The following is a 23603-nucleotide window of genomic DNA, read 5'->3' as shown; positions in this document are numbered from 1 at the left end:
CGCTTGCTTGCAAAGCCAAAGGACCCAACTTCGACCCTGTAGGACCCACGTAAGCCAGATGCACAAGGTGGTAGTTAGAGGCCCTGATGCCCCCATATTCTCTCTCTCTCTCTCCCTTTTTCTCTCTCAAATAAATAAATAAAAATAAAATATTTTTAAAAGAGTTAATTAAAAAATTCATTTGACATTTCTCCAGTTTTCTCAATATAGTTGGAGAGGGTGAGATGTTTTGTTTTGTTTTTTGACATAGGGACTCATATAGCCCAGACTAGCCTTGAACTCACTTTGTAGCCAAAAAAATGACCTTGAACTCTTGATCTGCCTACCTCCATCTCCTGACAGCTTGGGTTACAGGCATGTACCACTATGGTCAGTTTATAAGGTGCCAAGGACAGAACCCAGGGTTTTGTGCATGCTAGGCAAGCGCTTTACCAACTTTCCCCCTACTGAGAAACATTGACTTATCATCTCAGAGTGAAAAGCTGTACTTCTAATCTAGGATTTTCTTTCTTAGAGCAATTGGTGTTCTTTTCTTCAAATATATTTCCATCGAAGCGAATATTCAAATATGTTCAGTAGTGATCAATCTGCCTTTTGAATATTTGCTTTTAGACATCAATAAAAGTCATTTAGACCCATGTTAGAAAATTAATATTGGACATGAGCTTGAGCATAATGTGGTTACACAAAGGCCCAAGGTGTTGAATGTTTGTGTATCTAGCACTCCTGACTCTATTTTTAAGCTGTCCTTGCTGTGTGGAGAAAAGCTTCAAACTTTCAAAGAAGCTGACATGTTGACATTAGTGGACAATAATGCCAGCTCTTCACCAAGCTTCAGTGATTCTCTTCTGAGAGAATTATTCACTGGTATCTATCTATCTATCTATCTATCTATCTATCTATCTATCTATCTATCTATCCCTATCTTTCTATCATCTATCTGTTTGTCTGTCTATATCTACCTACCTACCTACCTTCCTATCTATTTAAGAGACAAGGTCTCACTGTGTTGCCCAGGCTGGCCTCCAGTGCCGGATCTCAAATGATCCTCTCCTTCAGCCTCTCCCATATCTGGAACTACAGGCAGATGCCACTGATTGGTTATTCACCAGTTTTGGAGGTTGTCTGGTTTCTTAGATAAACCTTATTACAGTGCACCCTTTCAACAGTAACATTTACCAGTCAAAACCTTCCAGGAAATAATGGCAATTGTCAGAGGATTGAAGGGTAAGCCACCAACAAGTGTTTTTAGTTTACCATCAAAACTGAATAAGCCAGGCATGGTAGTGCACTTCTTTAATCCCAGCACTCAGGAGGTGGAGATATGAGGGTCACTGTAAGTGCAAGGCCAGCCTGAGACTACATAGTGAATTCCAGGTCAGACTGGACTACAGTGAGACCCTACCTCAAAAAATAAAAACAAAAAAGGCTAAACAACTAATCTCTTTAAATGCTCATAGGGGGCTGGAGAGATGGCTTAGTGGCTAAGCGCTTGCCTATGAAGCCTAAGGACCTCAGTTTGAGGCTCGATTCCCCAGGACCCATGTTAGCCAGATGCACAAGGGGGCGCACGCGTCTGGAGTTCATTTGCAGTGGCTGGAGGCCCTGGCAGGCCCATTCTCCCTCTCTCTCTCTCTCTCTCTCTCTCTCTCTCTCTCTCTCTCTCTCTCTCTCTTTCCTCTCTCTGCCCCTCTCTCTTTCTGTCTGTCGCTCTCAAATAAATAAATAAAAATAAACAAAAGAATTAAATGCTCCTAGGAAAACTTGAGTTGTACAGGTAGAAGAAATTGGATTCATATCTCTCACCTTGAATAAAAATTAATTCAAAATGGTGAATATAAGGTCTGAAGCTTTGAAAATGCTACAGGAAAACATAGAGAGAATATTTCAAGATAGACATAGGCAAGCACTTGACGAAAAAAATCTCTACTAGCATAATAGTCCCAAAAATTGACAAATGGAGTTGCATGACATTAAAGAGCTTTTGCACACAAAAGAAACAAGAGAGTGTAGAGAAAAACCTACAGAATGGAAGAAAATATTTGTCAGCTATACATCTGACAGAAGATTAACATTTCAAATCTTAATCACTGGGGTATGGGGGATAACTCAGGAAGCAAAGCCTTGAATGCATGAGGACCTGAGTTCAACTCCTAGTACCCTTATAAATGCTGGACAGGGTGGTGCACAAATTGTAATACCAGTACTGGGGAAGTGAAGCCAGGTAGATCACTGAACTCACTGGACAACTAGTCTAACCTAGTTGGCTATTCCAGGCCAATGAGAAAGCCTGTGTCAAACATGGGATTTTTGACAAAATAGGATGGCACTGGGGGTTGTCTGCTGGCCTCCACACACATGTACACATGTGTGTGGCTACACACATATGAACATACATACATACACACACTGTACACATATGCAAAAAGTAATAACATTTTAAAAAATTACCAAAAGTCAAATCATCCAGTCAATAAATGGGCTAATGAATTAGACAATTCTTCAAAGAAGAAATACAAATGGCCAGTACATGCTGCAAAGGTATTTAATGCTCTTGGACATCAGGGAAACACAAATTGAAACTGCTTTGAGATTCCATTTTACCTCAGTCAGAATGGCTATCACCAAGAAAAATAAACCACAACAAATGCTGATGAGGATATGGGAAAAAAGGAACCCTTACTCATTGCTTGTGAAAACAGCTTCTATGAAATCATTGTTACAAGTTCCTAACAAATAAAACTACCATATGAACCAACTAGACCTCTCTTGGATATACACCCAGTCTCTAAGTTGATATACTCCAGAGACACTCAGACATCTATATATCCATGTTTATAGTTGCACTGTTCATGAATAGCCAAGATGTGCAATCAGCCTAGATATTGATCAACAGATGAATAGATTAAAAATATATAGTATATACAACACAATGTAATTTTAATCATCTGTAAATAAAAACAAAACATTACATTTGCAGGGCCTGACTGTCCCCCCCTACAAGTGCTTAGTACCTCTCCCCGCCTGGGATTTCTCTTACATGTCTACAGGGCCTGCCCAGCCCCCTCCTGCGCTGTCCTTCGCAGCGACTCTTGGATCGTGTGGTCAGGCGCTATGCTGAAGTGGCCGATGCCGGCAGCATCTTCATGGACCACTTCACCGACCGTGACAGGCTGCGTCTCCTCTACACGTTGGCTGTCAATGCACACCCCATCCTTCTACAGGTACTCGACAACCCCTGTCAGCTCTCCAAGTTGTAGTACCACCTCAAATCCCAGGAGACAGCCCTGGGTTGCGCTCTCTCCCCATCTTACTGTGTGTCTAAGGGCGCCCAACTGCTCAGTACCATGGCAGCATTCGGTAACTATTTGATGATTCTTGCAGTGTGAAAGCGCTGTGGCTGCTCTGGAGAAAAGGAGTGCGACAGTGCAAGGCTGCGGGTGCAAAGGGGTGGGGACAATAGCAGCCTTCACTGCTTTGGGAAGAAGGGCAACTTGGGTTTGCGCCTCAAAGGTCAGTAAGATTTGAGCAAGCTCGGGAGATGGGGAAATAGCCAACCAAAAGTGTGTCTGCAGCTATGTTTGGAAAGGAGAAAAAAGATGGAAGTAATGCAAATGTCCATCAGTAGGGGAGAAGTGAAATGAATGAGGGTGCATTAGGACCTGGGGATACAGTAGTCAAAAAGACAGGTATGCTGGCTCTTGCTAGAGACAAATATCCAGGGATCATGTGGAGCCCAATTCCATAACCAACAGATCAGGACATGAGAGTCACAGTGGGCAAAAAAAGACATTAGGAAGTGGAAAGGAGGTTCAGGGACCGAATGAAGAGGAGGAGAGAGGAAGGAGAGAAGAAAGAGAAAAAGGGAAGGAACAGAGGAGCAGAAAGAATGATGAAAGGGAAGAGGAAAGAAGGAGGAGAGGAAGAGAGGAGAGGAGGGGAGGGGAAGAAAGAAGGAAGAAGATAGGAGGAGGAGGGAGAGAAGATGTAGGTGGGAGCTAGACTTAATGGTTGTGCTTATAATCCCAGCACTTGAGAGACTGAGGCCAGATGAGCACCATAAATTCAAGGCTAGCCTGGGCTGCATAATGTGTTCAAATTCAGCCTGGGCTCCACAATGTGATTCTGTCTCAAAAAAAGAAGGCAAAAGAGAGAGAGGGAAGGAAGAAAGGAAGGGAGGGAGGTAAAGAAAGAAAAGAGTAGAATAGAGCCGGGCGTGGTGGCGCACGCCTTTAATCCCAGCACTCGGAAGGCAGAGGTAGGAGGCTTGCCATGAGTTTGATGCCACCCTGAGACTACACAGTTAATTCCAGGTCAGCCTGGACCACAGTGAGACCCTATCTCAAAAAAACAAACAAGCAAAAAAGAATAGAATAGAAAGAATAAAGAGGGGGAGGGAGGGAAGGGAAAGGGGGGAAGGAGGAAGAAAAGAAATGGATTCAGATGGAGAAGAAAGTAGCCCAAAACACTTCATAAATATTAGCTGACAGTACAACGGTTGAATACGTGAAGAAAACAGTCATTTATTGAGTACCTGCAATGTAGCAGACCCTGGTTACCCCAGGCCTGGCTCCACTCAACCCAGGACTCTACTATGGAACCCAGTAGTGACTTTGAGGATGGACTTTTAGACAAGAATGGTTGGCCTCAGCCTGTCCCTCCAGGACACCTAGTATGAAAGGCCCTTCTGGCCAGGGGAAATACACAGAAGAAATTTTTGTAACATTATTTAAAAGGGGTGAAAGGCCACAGAAAATTATTAGAGAGGGGGATGACTTTGAAGTCCACTTTTAGTTTGTTTTGTTTGTAGTGCTGGGGACGGAACCCAGGGCCTTCTTTGTGCTAGGAAAGTACTGAGCCACACCTCAACCCAACTGTTTTCTTAAGAAGAAAAGTAAGAGGAAACGTGTTGAGTATTTATAGTTTTTATTAGTTCCTCCCACAGTTTAAAGAAATGCTATTCTGGATATAACTACTTTAATAAATGGAAAGGATGCTTGAAATTTCTTAAAATAAATTAAAAAAACAAATGGTCAAGAAAAACCCAGCCAGGATTCCTCCCTCCCCCCACCGCACTAATTTTTCATTTCACAAATCTACAAATTGGGAACTCTTACAAGAAGACAAGCCCGGCTATGCTTCACTAGACTGGTGTTGGTCTAGAAGGTTTGAGTCAGAGGAGAAACATCTGAGTATGTAGTTATCTCACTCAGGCAGATTCATCCAGGTCTAGAAGACAAAGACTTAGGGCCAGTATAGAGGTTGCCAATCCTGAGTTACCCAAGGACACCTTCATGATTCTTGGCCTATCCCAGAGCCAGGTACCTGTACACTGTGTTTGCGTATATGTGTTTATTGGATGGGGTCTGTTGTCCAGGCTTGCCTCAATCCTCTTGCCTAAGCCTCCAAAGCAGCTAGAACTACAGGCTCTGTTTGCATTGGTGTGTGTGTGTGTGTGTGTATGTGTGTGTGTGTGTGTGTGTGTGTGTGTGTGTGTGTGTGTTGTGCATGCATGTGTGTATACATTCTTGTATGCACATGGGTACAGGCATGTGGTGGCCAGAAATCAACAGCAAGTGTCTTCCTCAATTGCTCTCCATATTATTTTTTCACTGAATCTGGGATCACTGATTCAGCTAGTCCAGTTAGTCAACATAGCACAGGATGCTCCTTGTTTGTCTCCCCAATGCCAGGATGATAGGTGCACACTGCCACGCCCAGCATTTACGTGGATGCTGAGGATCCCAACTCAAGGCGTCATGCTTGCACAGCAAACACTTTACTGAGAGACATTTCTCCAGCCCAAACTGTTATTTTTTAAATGATTTTTCTTTCAATCACCCCGAAGCTAATCCTTTATTGTTTTTCCCATAGCTTCTTCCTAAACAGTGATATGAGCGCAATTGTAAAGTTGTAACTTTTTTTTCAGTGAAACAACTCTGAAACATATTCTCCTGGAGCCCTGATAACATTGAAAAATTGCTGCAGGTCCGCTAGCATTCTTAAATCCCACTTGGAGAAATACACACCATCCACTGCACCAAAATGAAAGCAGCCTACTTCCCCATTCCTTCCATCAATAATAGAATACAAAAAGCTGAAACAGGAAGGAACCTTGTCATGTTCCAAGAGGTCTAAAAGGATGGAGAGACACTTTGCTGTTGTGTTTTCAGAAGGCGGATGCTGGTAAAAGTCTGATTTTACTGTGTGCTGCAGAAAGCAAGCTGTCTCCATGAGATATTTCTCTCTCATTCCTAATGCCTGCTCCTTTCGGCTTGGCAGATCTTCCCCGGAGCGGAGGGCTGGCCGCTGCCCAAGTACCTAGGCTCCTGTGGCAGATTCCTGATTAGTACCAGCACCAGACCACTGCATGAATTCTACAGTGCACCTCCAGACCAGGCTGCTGACCTCGCCTACCAGCTCCTCAGTGTCCTAGAGTCTCTGAGGAGCAACGATTTAAACTATTTCTTCTATTTCACCCATATTGATGCAGGCATGTTTGGCATCTTTAACAACGGGCATCTGTTCATCCGGGATGCCAGCGCACTGGGCGTCATCGACAAGCAGGAAGGTACGCAGCATGGGCCTGGCTAAGCAGCTGTCAGGGGGGATGTCCAGGTGACAGGAGCTGAGGGGTGACTTGGGGTCACATTGATGGGCCTTTCCACTCTGTGGGTCACAGAACAAGTAAAGTTGGAGTAACATTAGATGTAAAATAAAACATCACTCACTGTCATTTGAAATTCTGCTCCACCTCCACTTCCAAAGGGGAAGTGAACTTGACCTTGTCCATGACAGGTACTGTCCATGGTGACTTGGCCCCAATGCACCCTCCCAGGTGTTGCAGCTACCTCCTTGTTGCTGGGATAAAGCACCTGACCAAAAGCAGCTGATGGGAGGAAAGCTTTTTATTTTGGCTTATAGTCTTCAGAGGAAGCTTCGTGATAATAGGAGAAAGCATGGTATGAGCAGAGGCTGGACATCACCTATGCCACAGCAGGTGGAAAAATGCAGAAGGAGAGTGAGCCAAGCACTGGCAAGCTAGGTGCTAGGCTATAACAGCCCTAAGCCCTTCCCCAACAACACATCTCCTCCCATAAGCATCCACCTCTCAAATTGCCATCAGCTGGGGACCAAGAATTCAGGACACGTGATTTTATGAAGGACATCTAATTGAAACCACCCACCACAGCAAGGCAGTGCTGTATCTTTTAAAACTGTATCCTCTCAGTTTTAGAACCTTCCTCTTAGAGTTTGTCTAAAACTTAAATATCTGGCTTGTGCACTGTTATGCTTTACAATCCATATGGCACATTTACTTTAAAAAATGTATTTTATTTCCTTATTTGCAAGCAGAGAGAGTGTGTGTATGGGTGTGCCAGGACATCTAGCCACTGCAAATGAACTACATATGCATATGCCACTTTGTGCACCTGGCTTTACATAGGCACTGGGGAATCAAACCCAGGTCATTAGGCTTTGCAGGCAAGCACCTTAACTGCTGAGCTATCTCTCTAGCCCTACATTTACTTTTTATAAAATTTTAAAATTAAAAACACTTGGGACAAACTGAGGTGTAAGTGTGAATCAGAATTCTCACCATGTACAAAAGGCTCACCCAGTATTCTAGAACATTTTTAAGATCCAAATTTCTCAAGGTGACCAATTTTGGTCATTTCTGACCCTTTTTTTGACAAAAATTACAATGATACAGAAAATAAACCCCACTTCCTCATTTCATGGTATGCCTGTATTCGAAAGTACCAAATTAGAAGAAATGAGGCAGATTCCATTCCAACCTGCTGAATGCATATTCTGGATTATCTATTTTTCCCCACTGATATTGCATTTTAAATGAGGAAAAAAAATGGTCCTAATAAGTTTTTGAGTTTCCCAATTCAGTAATGATGGGAAATTAACAATATGCATTGACTTCAGGTTCAAATAAGTGAGTTTCCCATGTTCAGGCCTTAACCTATTAATAGTAGAAAGTGTTCCTCCCATGCTGTTCTCAGAAGGGGCCATTGTGTCGTTTAACCCTAAATCTTCTGGTGACAGGAAAATGCTAGGAGACCAAGCCACTTCACCCAGCAATTCTAATTGGTGGTGCTTTCCTCCAAGGAGAATAGATTGTAGTGTCTGATATTTTCTTCTTTTCTTCTAGGCAGCCAAGCAGCTTCCAGGACAGGAGAGAACAAAGACATTTTCAGCTGCCTGGTTTCTGGCTGCCAGGCCCAGCTGCCCTCCTGTGACACCATCCCTGAGAAACAGAGCCTGGTGCTGGTGTGTCAGCAGTTGCTGCCTCAACTTCTCCAGGGGAAGTTCCCCTCCCTGGTGCAAGAGGAGATAAACTCTGCTATTGCCCAATGTGGCCAGGATGCCAGCCCAGACCAGGAAGTTCTCAGGGCTGCCAGTAGGCTAAAGGATATCTTGAGGCCTCTGAGAACCTGTGACCCTAGATTTGCCTACCGCTACCCTGACTGCAAGTATAATGACAGGTTCTGAGGGACTGAGAGGCTAGCTGGCCTGAAAGGACAATACACATGACCCTCAATTCTCTTGGCTGGGTTGCTGCCAAATTGAAAGAAATAGCTCCACTATTAGCACATTTATTTCCAAGGACTGGAGAACACTCGAACTAGGGAGAAAAATGATACTACGTGATTGGCTCCACTGGCTGGGACTTCATGGCAAGTCCAGGGGTGGACATCTGAAGACCCAGGTGTAAACACTCAATGTCTTTGAACCTCCATTTCCTTCAGACTGTCACAAGGGTAAAAGAAGACAGAGATATGAAGGGCCCAAGCCATATGCTCACAACCCACTGTGCAAATGATCACAAAGAATGTTCCAGAAATATGTATAAGCCTCAAGCAGTGCTTGTCAGAAAACCATGTGGGTCAGGAAACTGGTATGGGTGGCTTTGGGCCACTGGAATTTTAGAATCAGATGAGGGGCTCCTATCCTGCTCCCTGTGTATCTGTCCATGTTCACCCCACCACAATAAGGTAGAGTAAGGAGAATTCAGGAAAAGGGATACACCAACTAGTACCAGCCTCTTTGGGTACCTGGGACTCCCTATGCATACACAGGAGGCACCTCATGGTGGGAAGGAGCCAGTGGTAAGAAAAGAAGGAGCAAGCTGAACCTAGTCTGTTCATTCAGGATCTCTGAAATGCAAACGTTAGGACAGGACTGCATGAATTTCCTTAGAGAACATGCCTAGCGAAAAGGTGAGAAGGAGGGAACAGGTGAAGGTCAGAATGACTATCATGCTGCAGTCTGATCCCCAGAGGAAAAACGTGGGTAATGGAAAAAAGGATGTTGGGATATCCTTGAGTCATAACCAATCACTGAAGGAGCCCTTGTGTCTCCTACAAATAGACACCTCTTTTAGTATCCCTGATGCACTCAATAGTTGGCCAAAACCTGTGGGAAATGTGACCATGGCCCAGCTGCAAAGACAAACTTCAGAGCACATCAGCTGGGGCACCTAGTCAGTTTGACTCTCTGGAGTGAGAAGACTGTGAGTGGAAAAACATTCTCATTATAGCCACAGCCAGGAGTCCTCCAGGACCTGCTCTCTTGATGCCATGTGCTTTAGTGCGTGACTCTAAGGAGTTCTAGAATTTCATTCAAACTTGCATGTACAGGTTATTATAAAACATCTTTTCAGAGCTGGAGAAATGGCTTATGGTTAAGGCACTTGCTGGTAAAGTCAAAGGACCCAGGTTCGATTCCCAAGTACCCAAGTAAAACCAGATGCATGAGGTTCATGTATCTGGAGTTCGTTTTCAGTGGCTAGAGGCCCTGGCATGCCCATTCTTTTTCTCTATTTGCTTCTCTCTCTCTCTCTCTCTCTCTCTCTCTCTTTTGAATGAATGAATGAATGAATTTTTAAAATATATCTTTTCAAGGTCAGCTAATAGAACATATTTTATTCAACAATTAGTCTGCTTTATACCTTTTAACTATTTAGTTATATGAGATGTGGACCCCCATGTATGATCTCCTTGAACAAAAGTAGAGGGCTCTTTTAGACTTTTGGCCAGCCTCTTGGCCAGCCCTCTATCCCAGGGACCTTTCAGTCTACCTTTCTTCTATCTCTAAATTAGCACCTTGAGTGTCAGAATGCCTGGCTCAACAGGCTTCATTATATAGATGAGGAAACTGCAACCCAGAGAGAAAGAGTGACTTGTTGGGATAGTTCTGGAACTTTCACAGTCCATGTCCCTCTTGCCTTCCCTGTCAGCCTTGGATTCTCATCCTGCACTATCCAATTCAAATCTCTTCATTCGTATTGAAAATGGGCCCCAAATGTCCTATTTTGTATCACACTAGGTCGTCTTTCAGGCTTGTCTCTTGACTGTTCCAGAGATATTGCCCCATGACAATGAGGATGATGTGCCAAGCTGATGCAAGAGCTGGCTTGGCCTGCCTGAGAGAAGCTTTCAAACAGCTGTCTTCCAGCTGGCTCTGACGAGTGAAATGTGACTATCCTTCCCACCCATTCCTTCCTGCCAGCTTGCCTGCTGCATGTCCTCCCAGCCATCCTCCTGAACAGAACCTAAGGAAAGAGCTGCAGACTCTCTCTCTAGAGTTCCACAGGAGCACAGAGATGCCTCAGAGACCCTTCACTTCACAAGCAAGACCCTCACCATTTCAACGGGACCAATTATTTTTCCACTGCAAAATATACTACATGGTGAATGGCGTTCAGTGAGGGCCCCAGGGAGTCCAGAAATGGCCTCTTTCATTGGAGCCTGAGGAAATCCTCCCCTTGCCCCTCTATTCACATATCTTTGCACCTGCATAGACCAGTAAACCTTGCCTCGGGACTCTGAAGAATGTGCCTTCAAAACAATCCTGGAACTGCTGAGTCTAGGCAAGAGACAAGACCCCTTCTGAATTAAAACAAAGAGATCGTGTGTCCTACTTGATGAAGTCCCAGGAGAGAGAAAAGAACAAAACCACCTGAGCACACTGCCTCCCATGGAGGTTGTGGAATTGTTTTTAGTATAAATTATGAGCAAACGTTGTGTTTGTGCAGCTGTGCTCACATCTGCAATGCAGGCCAAGAGCTAACAACAGCAAGGCAGATAGCTATCAAGCAAGACCCACATATGTTTTGGAATAGCCTAGAAATGGCTCTCCAGCTCGTGGCTTTTCACAGGTTTGAGGGGTTGCGGTGTTCCTTTTTTCATACATTTCAGGACAGGGCAGGTATGTTGTTCTTATCAACATGGCTAAAAATCAGATTCCACTTAGGCACTGCCTTCAAGGAGACATCCTCTCCCCTATCCCCTGGCATCTGTTCATTCTCTGTCATGCCTTCTCTGTGTTGGACACAGAGCAAGGTAGTCCAGAACCCCTTCATAAGGGATACCTGATGCCCCAGCTTAGGAGTGTGGTTGGCAAGCAGCTTCAACTCTCAGTTTCCTTTGGGTTGTCTTGACTACTCTGACTTTTCTTGAGGTCACACCCTTCTTAGAGTAAACCTATATTCAGTCACTGAGTTTGTTGAGGTGTGATGGCCAGATTGGCCCATCATGCTATAACTCTTGAAAGACAATTCTTATTCCAGAACTCCCCATTAAGTGGGTCAAGACTCTCCTGGAGCTGTACCATAATGTGACATCCCTCTTCCTATACTGTTTCCTCTGAATTCTTTTCCATAGAAATTGATTAAACAGCTTGTGCCCTTACAAGAAAAGTATGTCCTCATCTTAATCCTCAGAACTTGTGTCAATTACTTTACAGGGCAAAAGATGTGGTTAAGGATCCTGAGATTATCCTGGATTATCCAGAGGCCCCAAGGGCCAGCCTATGTATCCTTATAAGAGAGAGGCAGAAGGAGGCCTGAGACAGAAACAGAGGAGACATGAACACAGAAGTCAAGATTGGAGGGACATAGCCACAGCAGCAACTGGAAGTTGGAAGAAGCAAGGAACAGATTGTCCTCTAGGGCCTCCAGAGTGACTATGGCCCTCATGATACCTTGATTTCAACCCAGTGAACATAATGTCAGCTTTCTCGCCACCAATACTGTGAAGGAATAAAGTTCTATTGTTTTGGGCCACCTGCTTCATAGTGATTTGTTATAGCACTCATGGGAAATTTAATATACACCCCTAAGTCTATTTACCATCCACTTCCAGAGACCTCAGCCTGCAACACTCAACTCTAGTCTACTGGGATTGGTTTTGTGGTGATTTAAATGCAAATTGCCCCATTGCATCAGCTATTTTTTTTAGAGAGAGATAGATAGAGAGAATTGGTGCTCCAGGCCTCAGCTACTGAAATAGAACTCCAGATGCTTTCACCACCTAGTGGGCATGTGCAACCTTGAGCTTGCCTCATCTTCTGTATGTCTGGCTTAGGTGGGATCTGGAGAGTCAAACATGAGTCCTTAGGCATCACACTAACCACTCTCTCCAGCTCTGCACCAGCTATTTTTTTTAAATGTATACTTTTTATTGACAACTTCTATACTTACAGACAATAAACCATGATAATTCCTTCCCCTCCCCCACTTTCCCCTTCACAACTTAACTGTCCATCATATTCCCTCCCTCTGTCAATTAGTCTCTTTTTTTTATTTTGATGTCATCATCTTTTTCTCCTATTATGAGGGTCTTGTGAAGGTATTACTAGGCACTGTGAAGTCGTGGTTATCGAGACCAATTTCTGTCTGGACAGTTGCATTATAAGGAGTCCTACCCTTTCTTTGGCTCTTACATTCTTTCCGCCACCTCTTCCTCAATGGACCCTGAGCCTTGGAGGGTGTGATAGAGATATTTCGGGACTGGAAACTCCTCCATCACTTCTTCTCAGCACTATGTTGCCTTTTGGGTCATCCCAATAGTCACCATCATCTGTGAGAGTAGAATTAATATGGATATGAACATTAAGTATAGTGCTTACAGGGCAGTTTGGTGAACATAGTATATGCACTTAGCCAGACAAGAGCAGGCTTTATACCCCTAAGGCTCATGACCTCCCCTGCCATAGGCTTTTGATTAGATTTTCAGTACCAAACATGTATTCCCTCACATAGAGCTGGACTCCAGTCCAATTAGAAAGCAGTTGGTTTCCCCCAGAGCAGACATGCCACCATTTTTGGTCATTTGGCCTGTGTGGCCAAACTTGAGGCTTCCAGTGTCCACTGTTTGCACTGCTGATGATTACTGTCTCCCATAGGGCTGCATGCAGTCCAGCTTTTTCCAGCTTTCAGTCAGCTGTTTTACAGGGACAAGATTTTCAGCTTAGCCCCAGCTTGTTTTCTCAGTGACCTTGTCATCCAGGCATGTGAAGTCTTTAGCAATAGGGTCTTACCATCTGTTTCTGGTGGGAAATCAAGGGCCTTGGAAGTAGCCTATAATGTTTTGGAGGCAATAAGTACCTCCCTGGCCAACAACTCACTGAAAGGTATCCCATCCCTGGCACTGAAAATTTTCTAGTAACAGTCTATGGCTTCTGAATGTCCCATTATCCAAAAATGTAGTCTTTCATATGTCTTATTCAGAATATCTTGAATTTTGATTGACTCTCCCCTCCACCGTTTGTTTATTCAATCCCTTCCCCTGGCCTCGCTTAGGCTGTTCCACTCCCTGTAATCTGTTCTTCTACTTACATATACGCAATACCATCCTCTTAAGTCCTGCTCTCCCTACATCCCTTATAGCCTTTTTCTATCTTACTGGACTCTGATATCAATTTTTGGTTCCAGCTCACACACCAGTCTAAACATTTGTAGCTAGGATCCACATATGAGAGACAGCATGCAATGTTTGGCTTTCTGGGCCTGGGTTACTTCACTTAGTATAATCCTTTCCAGATCCATCCATTTCCCTGCAAATTTCATGATTCCATTTTTCTTTACCAGTGAATAGAAATACATTGTGTAGATGTACCACATCTTTATTATCCATTCATCTGTTAAGGGACATCTAGGCTGGTTCCATTTCCTAGCTATTATGAATAGAGCAGCAATAAACATGGTTGTACAAGTATCTCTAAGGTACTATGAAGACTCTCATATGTTAAATCTATTTTTAGCTGTCTCAAGAACCTCCACACTGATTTCCACAATGGCTGTACCAGAATACATTCCAATCAACAATGTAGAAGGGTTCCTTTTTCTGCATCCTCACCAGCATTTATTGTCATTTGTTTTCTTGATGATAGCCATTCTAACAGGTGTGAGATGGAATCTCAAAGTGGTTTTAGTTTGCATTTCCCTAATGGCTAAGGATGTAGAACACTTTTTTAGATGTTTATATGCCATCTGTATTTCTTCTTTTGAGAACTTTCTATTTAGCTCCATAGACCAATTTTCAGTTGGGTTGTTTGATTTCTTTTTTTTTTTTTTTTTTTTTTTTTTTTTTGCTTTTTTATTTCTTTGCATATTCTGGATATTAATCCTCTGTCATATGTATAGCTGGCAAAGATTTTCTCCCATTTAGTAGGGTGACACTCCACTCTATTCAGTGTCCTTTGCTGTACAAAAGCTTTGTAAGTTCATGAGATCCCAGTGGTTGATTAGTGGTTTTATTTCCTGAGCAACTGTGGTTATATTCAGAAAATCATTCCCTATGGCAATATGTTGAAGGATTTCCCCTACTTTTTTCTCTAGCAGTTTTAGAGTTTCAGATCCAATATTAATGTCCCTTATCCATTTGGACTTGATTCTGCGCAGGGAGAAAGACAAGGGTCTGTTTTCATCTTTCTACTTATAGATATCCAGTTTTCCCAGCACCACTTGTTAAAGAGGCTGTCTTTTCTCCACAGAATATTTTTATCATTTTTGTTGAAAATCAGATAACTCTAGCTGCCTGGATTAACATCTGGGTCCTCTATTCTGTTCCATTGATCTATATGTCTGTCTTTGTGTCAGTACCATGCTGTTTTTCTTACTATGGCTCTGTAATATAGCTTAAGATTAGGTATGGTGATACCACCAGCCTTATTTTTGTTGCTCAAAGTTGTTTTAGCTATTGAAGGTTTTTGTGCTTCCGAATGAATTTTAGGATTTTTTTTATTTCCATGAAGAATGCCATTGGAATTTTAATGGGGGTTGCATTAAATATGTAGATTGCTTTTGGTAAGATTGACATTTTCACAATATTGATTCTTCCAATCCAAGAAAATGGAATGTCTTCCCATTTCCTATTGTCTTCTGCAATTTCTCACTTCAGTGTTTTAAAGTTTTCATTGTAGAAATCCTTCACTTCCTTGGTTAGGTTTATTCCAAGGTACATTTTTGTTTTCTTTGAGACAAATGTGAAAGGGGTAGATTTCCTGATTTCATCCTCTGCATATTTGTTATTAGTATATAGGAAAGCTACTGATTTCTGTGTTTATTTTGTATCCTGCTATATTGCTAAAAGTGTTTATCGCCTCTAATAGTTTGCTGGTAGAGTCTTTAAGGTCCTTTATGTACAGAATCACATCATCTGCAAATAACGATAATTTGATCTCTTCCTTTCCAATTTGTATCCCTTTTATGAGTGTCTCTTGCCTTATTGCTATAGCTAAAACTTCTACTACTATAGTAAAGAAAAGTAGGGCACTGGGGCACTGGAGAGATTGCTTAGTGGTTAAGCACTTGCCTGTGAAGCCTAAGGACCCAAGTTCAAGGCTCTATTCCCCAGGACCCACGTTAGCCAGATGCACCCATTCTCTCTCCCTCTCTCTCTCTCTCTCCCTCTCTCTCTCTCTCTCTCTCTCTCCCCCCCCCTCTGTCCATTGCTCTTAAATAAATAATAAAAATAAATAACAAAAAAAGTGGCGACAGTGGACACCCTTGTCTTGTTCCTAGATTTAGTGGAAAGCCTTCAAGTTTTTCCTCATGTAGTATTAGGTTGGCTATAGGTTTGTCATAAATAGCTTTTATTAAGTTGAGATATGGTCTTCTATTCCCAGTTTTTGTAGGACTTTTACCATAAAAGGATGTTGAACTTTGTCAAATGCCTTTTCTGCATCTATTGAGATGATCATGTGATTTTTGTCCTTCAGTCCATATATAAATGTATTACATTTATCTATTTGCGTATGTTGAACCATCCCTGCATCTCTGGGATAAAGCCTACTTGGTCGGGTGAATGATCTTTCTGATGTATTCTTGTATTCTGTTTGCCAGTATTTTGTTCAGAATTTTTGCATCTAGGCTCATGAGGGAGATTGGTCTGCAATTTTTTTTTTTTGTCCAGTGTTTGTCTCATTTTGGAATCATGGTGATGCTGGCTTCATAGACACAGTTCAGTAATATTCCTTTCTTTTCTATTTTATGGAATAGTTTGAGAAGCATTCGTATTAGTTCTTCCATGAAGTTCTGGCAAAATTCACCAGTGAATCTACCTGGACTTGGACTTTTTTTAGTTGGGAAACTTGTTTATAGCTGCCTGGATCTCTGTATTTGTTATATCTCTGTTTAAATGGTTTATCTCATCTTGATTTAATTTTGGTAGGTCATGTAAATCTAGAAAAGCATCCATTTCTTTCAGATTTTCTAGCTTAGTAGAGTAAATGTTCTTAAAGTCTGTCCTGGTGATTTTCTGAATTTCTTTGGTGTCTGCTGTAATGGTGTCTTTTTCATCTCTAATTTTGTTAATTTGTGTCTCTTCTCTCTTCCTTTTGGTCAGATTAGCTAAGGGTTTATTAATCTTGTTTACCTTTTCAAAGAACCAGCTCCTGGTTTCATTGATTCTTTGTATTTTTTTTATTTCTATTTCATTAATCTTTATTGTTTCTTCCATCTACTGACTTTTGGTTTGCCTTGTTCTTCTTTTTCCAAGGCCTTAAGTGAAACAGTAAGTTGTTTACTTGTGACCTTGCTAATTTTTTAAGATACACACTTAAAGCTATAAATTTTCCTCTTAGGACTTCCTTCATTGTGTCCCAAAAATTTTGGTATGTTGTATTCTCATTATCATTTGATTCTATAAATTTGTTGATTTTCTGTTTGATTTCTTCAAGGACCCAATCATCATTCAGTAGTGTACTGTTTAGTCTCCATGATTTTGTGTATGCTCTGTAGTTTTTATTATTGATTTGTAGTTTAATCCCATTGTGATCAGATAGAGTACAAGGAGATATTTAAAATTTCCTGTATTTGTTAAGATTTTCTTTGTGTCATAATAGATGGTCTGTTTTAGAGAATGTTCCATGTGCTCCTGAGAAAAATGTGTGTTCTGTAGCATTTGGATGGAATGTTCTATAGATATCTGTTAGGTCCATTTGTTCAAAAACATAATTTAATCCAGATGACTCTCTGTTTATGTTTTGCCAGGATGATCTGTCAATAGACGAGAGTGGGATATTAATGTCACCCACTACAGTTGTGCTAGGTGTTATCTGTGACCTTAAGTCTAATAGTGTTTGATGAAATTGGGAGCACCCATGTTAGGTGCCCATATGTTTAAAATTGTAATGTCTTCCTGCTGAACTTTTCCTTTAATCAATATAAAATGACCTTATTTATCTTTCCTCACTAATGTTTGTTTGAAGTCTATCCTGTCAGATACTAGGATAGCAACACTTGTTTGTTTCCTAGGCCCATTTGCTTGGAATACTGTTTTCCATCCTTTTATCCTAAGATAGTGTCTGTCTCTTATGGAGAGATGAGTTTCTTGGAGGCACAAAAGCAGAAGGATTCTGCCTTCTATTCCAATCTGCATGCCTGTGTCTTTTGGTTGGGGCATTGGGGCCATTAATATTAAGAGTTATTATTGAAAGGTATGTATTTGTACTCACCATTCTTCTTGTTTTGTAGTGCTTCTTTTTTCCCCTTTACTCTCTTGTATTAAGCGTTTTTTTTTTTTTAGTATGATTTATTTTTCCCTGCTTCCTCATATGTGTGCTTTCCTTTCTCTTCAGCGTGGAAGATACCTTCAAGCATTTTCTCTAAAGCTGGCTTAGTTGTCATACATTCCTTTAGCCTGCTTTTGTGGGGGAATATCCTTATTTCTCTGTCTATTTGAATGAATAGCTTTTCAGGATAAAGTAACCTTGGTTGACAGTTGTTACCTTTAAGAATTTGGAATACATTATTCCAAGCCCTTCTGGTTTTAAAGTTTGTGTTGAGTAATCTTTTATGATCCTAATGGGCTTGCCTTTATAAGTGACTTGCTTTTTCTCTCTAACTGCTTTCAATATATTTTCTTTGGTTTATGTGTTTGGTAGTTTAGTTATAATATGGTGAGAAGAAGTTCTTTCCAGGTTTTGTCTGTTTACTGTTCTAAAGGCTTCTTGTATCTACATTGGCATCTCTTTTCCAATTTGGGGGAATTTTTCTTCTATGATTTTGTTTAAGATGCCTACTATGGCCTTGGAGTGAAATTCCTCTCCTACTACTCTCTGAATTCTTATGTTTGATCTTTTCCTGGTGTCCTGAATATCTTGAAATTCCCATTCATGCCTTCCTATTAGCTGGTCTTTCTCTGTGTTGGACTATATTAGATCTGCCACCTGGTATTCCAGTTTAGATATTCTGTTTTCTTCTTCATCCATTCTATTGGTAAGACTTTCTACAGAGGGTATTTTTTTTTTAATTTTTATTTATTTATTTGAGAGCGACAGACACAGAGAGAAAGACAGATAGAGGGAGAGAGAGAGAATAGGCACGCCAGGGCTTCCAGCCTCTGCAAACGAACTCCAGACGCGTGCGCCCCCTTGTGCATCTGGCTAACGTGGGACCTGGGGAACCGAGCCTCGAACCGGGGTCCTTAGGCTTCACAGGCAAGCACTTAACCGCTAAGCCATCTCTCCAGCCCTACAGAGGGTATTTTTGTTGTTGTTGTTTTGACTTACTGTGCCTTTCATTGTTAATATTTCTGACTGGCTTTTCTTTATTATTTCTCTTTCCTTATTTGTGTCTTATATTGACCTCCTTATTTCATTAATTGATTTCCTGTGTCTTCTTTGATTCCTTTCATTTCCTCTTTCATTTCTTTGAGCATAGTTATAATCATTCTTTTGAAATCTTTCTCAGCATTTCCTCTAAATCAGTCTCACTGGAGGACATTTCTAATGGATTTATAATTTTTTTGTGAGGTAGGGTCTTGCTCTAGCCCAGGCTGACCTAGAATTCACTATGTAGTCTCAGGGTGGCCTCAAACTCATGGCAATCCTCCTACTTCTGCCTCCTGAATACTGAGACTAAAGGCATGTGCCACCATGCCTGGCCCAGATTTATAAATTTTAATGGAATTATACTGTCTTTATTTTTTGCTTCTTGTTTTATACTGTAGAGATTTTTCATCTTAGATTAATTTGATACTCGGGTTTTCGAAATATCTGCAGTATTCTTAGATGTATCAGTCAATCTGATGTTATGTATCTTCAGGATAGGATCTTAAGGTGCTAGGTGTGGCTCTTAAAAGACTCTCAGAGTAACTATATAAATGATCCTAGATGTTGGGTTTGTCTACTAAGCGAGTATTCTAGTAGGCTAGGTGGAATAAAATACAGACAAATTCTAAAATTTAACTGAACAATATATACATTCAATGAAACCAGCACAGAGCATTTATGCAAGAGTAGATACTAAAACAAACAGATCCTCTAACAAAGTCAAAGTCCCTAAGGATGTGTGTTGCCCCTCACCTTTAATCCTGTCAACTGGGTGGCTGAGATTTCTGTTCTGTAAGGGGTTCCAAGGTTAGCTTGTGACCAAGTGAGACCCTGATCCAATGAATGACAGAAGAGGAGACAAAGGCAGCAATGAAGCAATACATGACAAGCCCAAAATATACCTTATTTAAGAATGTCAAATCCGACCATCCATCAGACTTAACACATAATTTATCCTGACATGGAAGGTGCAATTAGCATTTTTGATGCAAGCCTATATACCAGGCTTACTTGGTGGGTAATGACATGGTATAGGCCCAGTTATCTTTTGGGATGGCTTTGGTCTCAGTCATGCTGTGCACCTGCTTGGGTCCCTCTTTGATGTACTGTGAGCTCAGGTAGGCTGTCTGGGTCAGTGGGTCACTGCTCTGATCACCTGTGCTGGATGCTGTGTAAGTGAATTCCCTTCCACAGGTCTCCTGTACTTGCTTTTGCTTGCACTAGCAGTGGGGGAACAGGAGGCTGCGGATGGTGCCTGAGTTGTACCGCTGGTCCCTATGATCCTCTTTCCCACTAGCTGCTCTGCTGATCCCTGCTGTTCTCCCCTTCACATTTCTTGACTTTTCAAGGAGGCTGGTTTGAATAGAAAAATCCCCTCACCTGGCTTGTCCTGCAGCTCAGACAGAGCCTAGCAACTGTGGCCACCAGACCTGGTTCTGCCACTGCTGGAGCCACTTCTGCCTGCTTCTGTGGTCTCTAGACATTCTGGTTCTCTCCTACTTCTCTGCTGTGGTTGACAATTTCTTATATACCTTCACTTTTTAGTAGAAGAGTATTTTTTTACTGGGTTGTTTTGTTTTGTTTTTCTTTTTCTCCCCTAGGCTGCTTTGGTGTGGTTCCTATGCCACCATCTTAACCAGAAGTCTTGCAGCTATTTTTCATTAAGCTTCCTACTTAGTCTCCAGCAGGTGGAGCCCTGCTGGAAGAAGTATGTCGTCAAGGCTGGATCTTGAGTCCAGCCCTAAGGTGTTCAGAGTCAGCTTGTGCTTGCTAGTTCTGGTTGTGGTCTCTCTGCTGTGTGGATGTATAATGAAGTAAGCCAACTTCTTCCACCATAGTGAAGCTTCCTCTGGAAACTGTAACCCTGAAATAAACCCTTTCCTCACATAAGCTGCTTCTGGTCAGGTGTACATTCCAGCAACAAGAAGATACATGCAACAGATTCAAAAGCAGATTAGAATCCAGGTGTGGTGGCACACGCCTTTAATTCCAACACTTGAGAGGCTGTGGTAGGAGGTTCGCTAAGTTTCAGGCCATCCTGAGACTACATAGTAAATTCCAGGTCAGCCTGGGCTACAGTGAGACCCTACCTCAAAAAAAAAAAAGGCATATCAAAGACGAGGCTATAGTTCAGTGGTAGAGTGACAGTGATGCCTAGCATGCTTGGAGGCCCTAGTTTTAGTCCTCAGTACCAAAAAAACATGAACTGACATGGAGGAGTGTGTGATACATCCCCACTCAGAGATGAGAGTTCCCTTCCTCCACATACAAAGCTTTAAGCATCATTGAAGACCCTGTCTGAGTACTACATTTTCCTGATAGGTCAGCCACCAGAGATCACTTTCTCAACTTTGTCCCTGAACTTCTGGACCAAAGGTCTGTGCTCCATTTGAGGATTCCAGAGGTATCCTAGGAAGATAAGTGTCGTACCTGCTCCTCTAACTGGGATCTTCCCAAGGCTGGTGATGAATGTGGGGCACTTTGTGTTCCTCTATCAATAGAGGAATGGACACAGAGCAGATGTTGGAAAATGCTCTTGCTCAGAACAATGCTGGCCTGTGCTCTTCAGCCCTTTTCCATGCATTAGTTTTATGCCATGCTGGCCACACATAGATCAAAGCATCTTCCACTCAATAGCTAGGAGAGCCAACACTCAAGTGAGTTCACTCAGAGTAAAATTATTGTCCAGTATTCTGAACTCCTTGGAGTTTGATCAACAGCACTATTTTACAAAGTATAGCAGTCACTGTCTTTGAGCCTGCAAGATTGACTATGTGCTTGAGGTCCAGAGAAAAATGAAAATGGATGTCTACTATTCAAAGATGACTAAGAATTGTGAGGTGAGGCAGCAAAGCATGAACCTAAGCTCAAGCTTTCTACAACTGCTGGAATGGGGTATCAGATACAAATTCTCCATACACTTGACATTAAGTGTTCCTGGTATTTGCCTCCACATACAAGGGGAACAAATGTGGGACCAGGGGTGAAATAGAAAATACTTAACTGCCATGACAAAGGCCTATGGGAACAAATTCTAACAGCTGCAGCTATCAGGAAGGTCGAGCCATAGCCCAACCGCCAAGTGCTCCTTTTCACAGGACACAAGTTTCAGTGGTTTGTTCAAAGTAACAAATCTTAGATCTCCTGCCTTTCCAATCTTGCAACATCTGACTTCTGCCTATAAGCGATTCCATGAGCCTCAACATTTCCTGTAGAGTTAAAATACTTGGTTGGATTTATGCACTTTGGGGAAAACTGTAGAGATCTGGAATCTGACAGACCTGGCATCAAATCATGACTGCGACTGCCCTAGTGACTGTATAACCTTCGTCATGGTGTTTAATTTTGATGGGCTTCTCTTTCCTCATGTATAAAACATGGAGGAAAAGATTAAATCATGTAGAAACACTGCCCTAATTAAGAAATACAATGTCACTGAAGAATCTGAACATTCTCTTTTTGAAGGCAAATGTAGAGAAAGAACAGAGTGTTTCCCAGCAGAAAGATTTCCTGACACAGCCACAAGGAGCCCAGAAACATGTTGGAAAAGACTTGGATCCCAACCTGAAGTCTCCATTTAAGTCCAGAGGAGCCACCACAGTATATTGGGCTGCTACCCAGTCTGTGGCTACTTTTCTTGCCTCCCTCATGCAGATCTGTGGTCAATCATGAAAAGCACCTAGGCAGCCACCCTGTCTCCCCAGCTTGGGAGCTCTCCGAAGTCCATTCAGGCTCCATATGTGAGGAGAAATGAGCTCAAGATAACCCACTGAGAGCCTCAGCCCTTTTGCTGGGTCATGGACCCATCACGCTGGTTTTCCATCCCACTTGGAATGTGTTGTCCATATACATTGACACAGGTGAGTTCATATGCATGCAAGGATATTCTCTGGTTGATCTGCAGCTCTTTAAGGACAACTTCAAGCCACATGAGAGGGGTGCCAGCCAAACAGGATACCCTTGTATTTGCCAAGAAAATAGTCCTTTAAAGATAGCAACTTTGAACAAGCCCTGTCCCGGGACGGCAGGCCCAGCGATCAGTGCAGCACTTTAGAGCGCCTTAGCAGTTTGCCCCCTGGGAGCTGTGGGACGTCCTGAGCGCCGTCTCACCTGTAGAGCGCAGACGTAAGCCCGCCGAGGCTCGAGTTCGCGGTGACCAGGGCACTCCAGGGCCAAAGCCCTTCCCTTCCCGCAGTGCTCTGCCTGCAGTCAAGGGGATGCTGTGAATATGAACGTCTTTACAAGTTGGATGCTGTAAGAGGTTTCTTTTCCCATAGGTAGCCTTAGCGCTTAAGTATTCTCCTAAATTTGTTTGATCAGCACTTATCTTTTGTGTCATTCCTTGATTACAGTCTGAGGCAACAAAGGAATAGCAACAGTATCAGATGGTATCATCTCAGAATATCAGATATGATATTCCAGATTGCGTCTCTTTTGTTACATGCAAGTTTCCACTCCTGAGGTTTCAGATTTCCTTTCCCTACTCTACAGCCTCTAATAGGCGCCAAAATAAATAGAAAGCAGTACATAGGATTATCCGGTACGTTGCATGTTACATCGAAGCCGTAAATATCTCCTCTGGCATTGTGGAAAAAAAAAAATAAAAACAGCATTGTTACCAAACCAGGACAGGTGTATGTAAGGTATGCCAACAGTTAAGTGTGGGCTTTAGTTTCTGTTTAATAAGGCTCACTAAACAAAAATTTTCTTTCTAATGAGGGTTTGAGCTTTACTTTGGATTTTAGTAGAAC

General features: G+C 42.2%; 1 protein-coding gene across 2 annotated transcripts in view; it reads left to right on the top strand.

The window, feature by feature from the left end:
- The window catches only part of Dipk2b (divergent protein kinase domain 2B), a 43015-nt gene extending 33219 nt beyond the window's left edge, over positions 1 to 9796 (top strand). For both annotated transcript variants that reach the window (XM_004665777.2, XM_045140438.1), the window contains exons 3-5: positions 3051 to 3224; positions 6283 to 6571; positions 8165 to 9796. In XM_004665777.2, coding sequence (XP_004665834.1) covers positions 3051 to 3224; positions 6283 to 6571; positions 8165 to 8505 — 804 coding nt within the window. In that variant the 3' untranslated portion in view covers positions 8506 to 9796. The remainder of the gene's footprint in view (positions 1 to 3050; positions 3225 to 6282; positions 6572 to 8164) is intronic.
- Positions 9797 to 23603: the final 13807 nt, after the last annotated feature.

This window comes from Jaculus jaculus, chromosome X, assembly GCF_020740685.1.
Source record: "Jaculus jaculus isolate mJacJac1 chromosome X, mJacJac1.mat.Y.cur, whole genome shotgun sequence".
Classification (NCBI taxonomy): Eukaryota; Metazoa; Chordata; class Mammalia; order Rodentia; family Dipodidae; genus Jaculus; species Jaculus jaculus.
The sequence above is the reverse complement of the archived record's forward strand: the minus strand, read 5'-3'. Positions and strand labels throughout refer to the sequence as shown.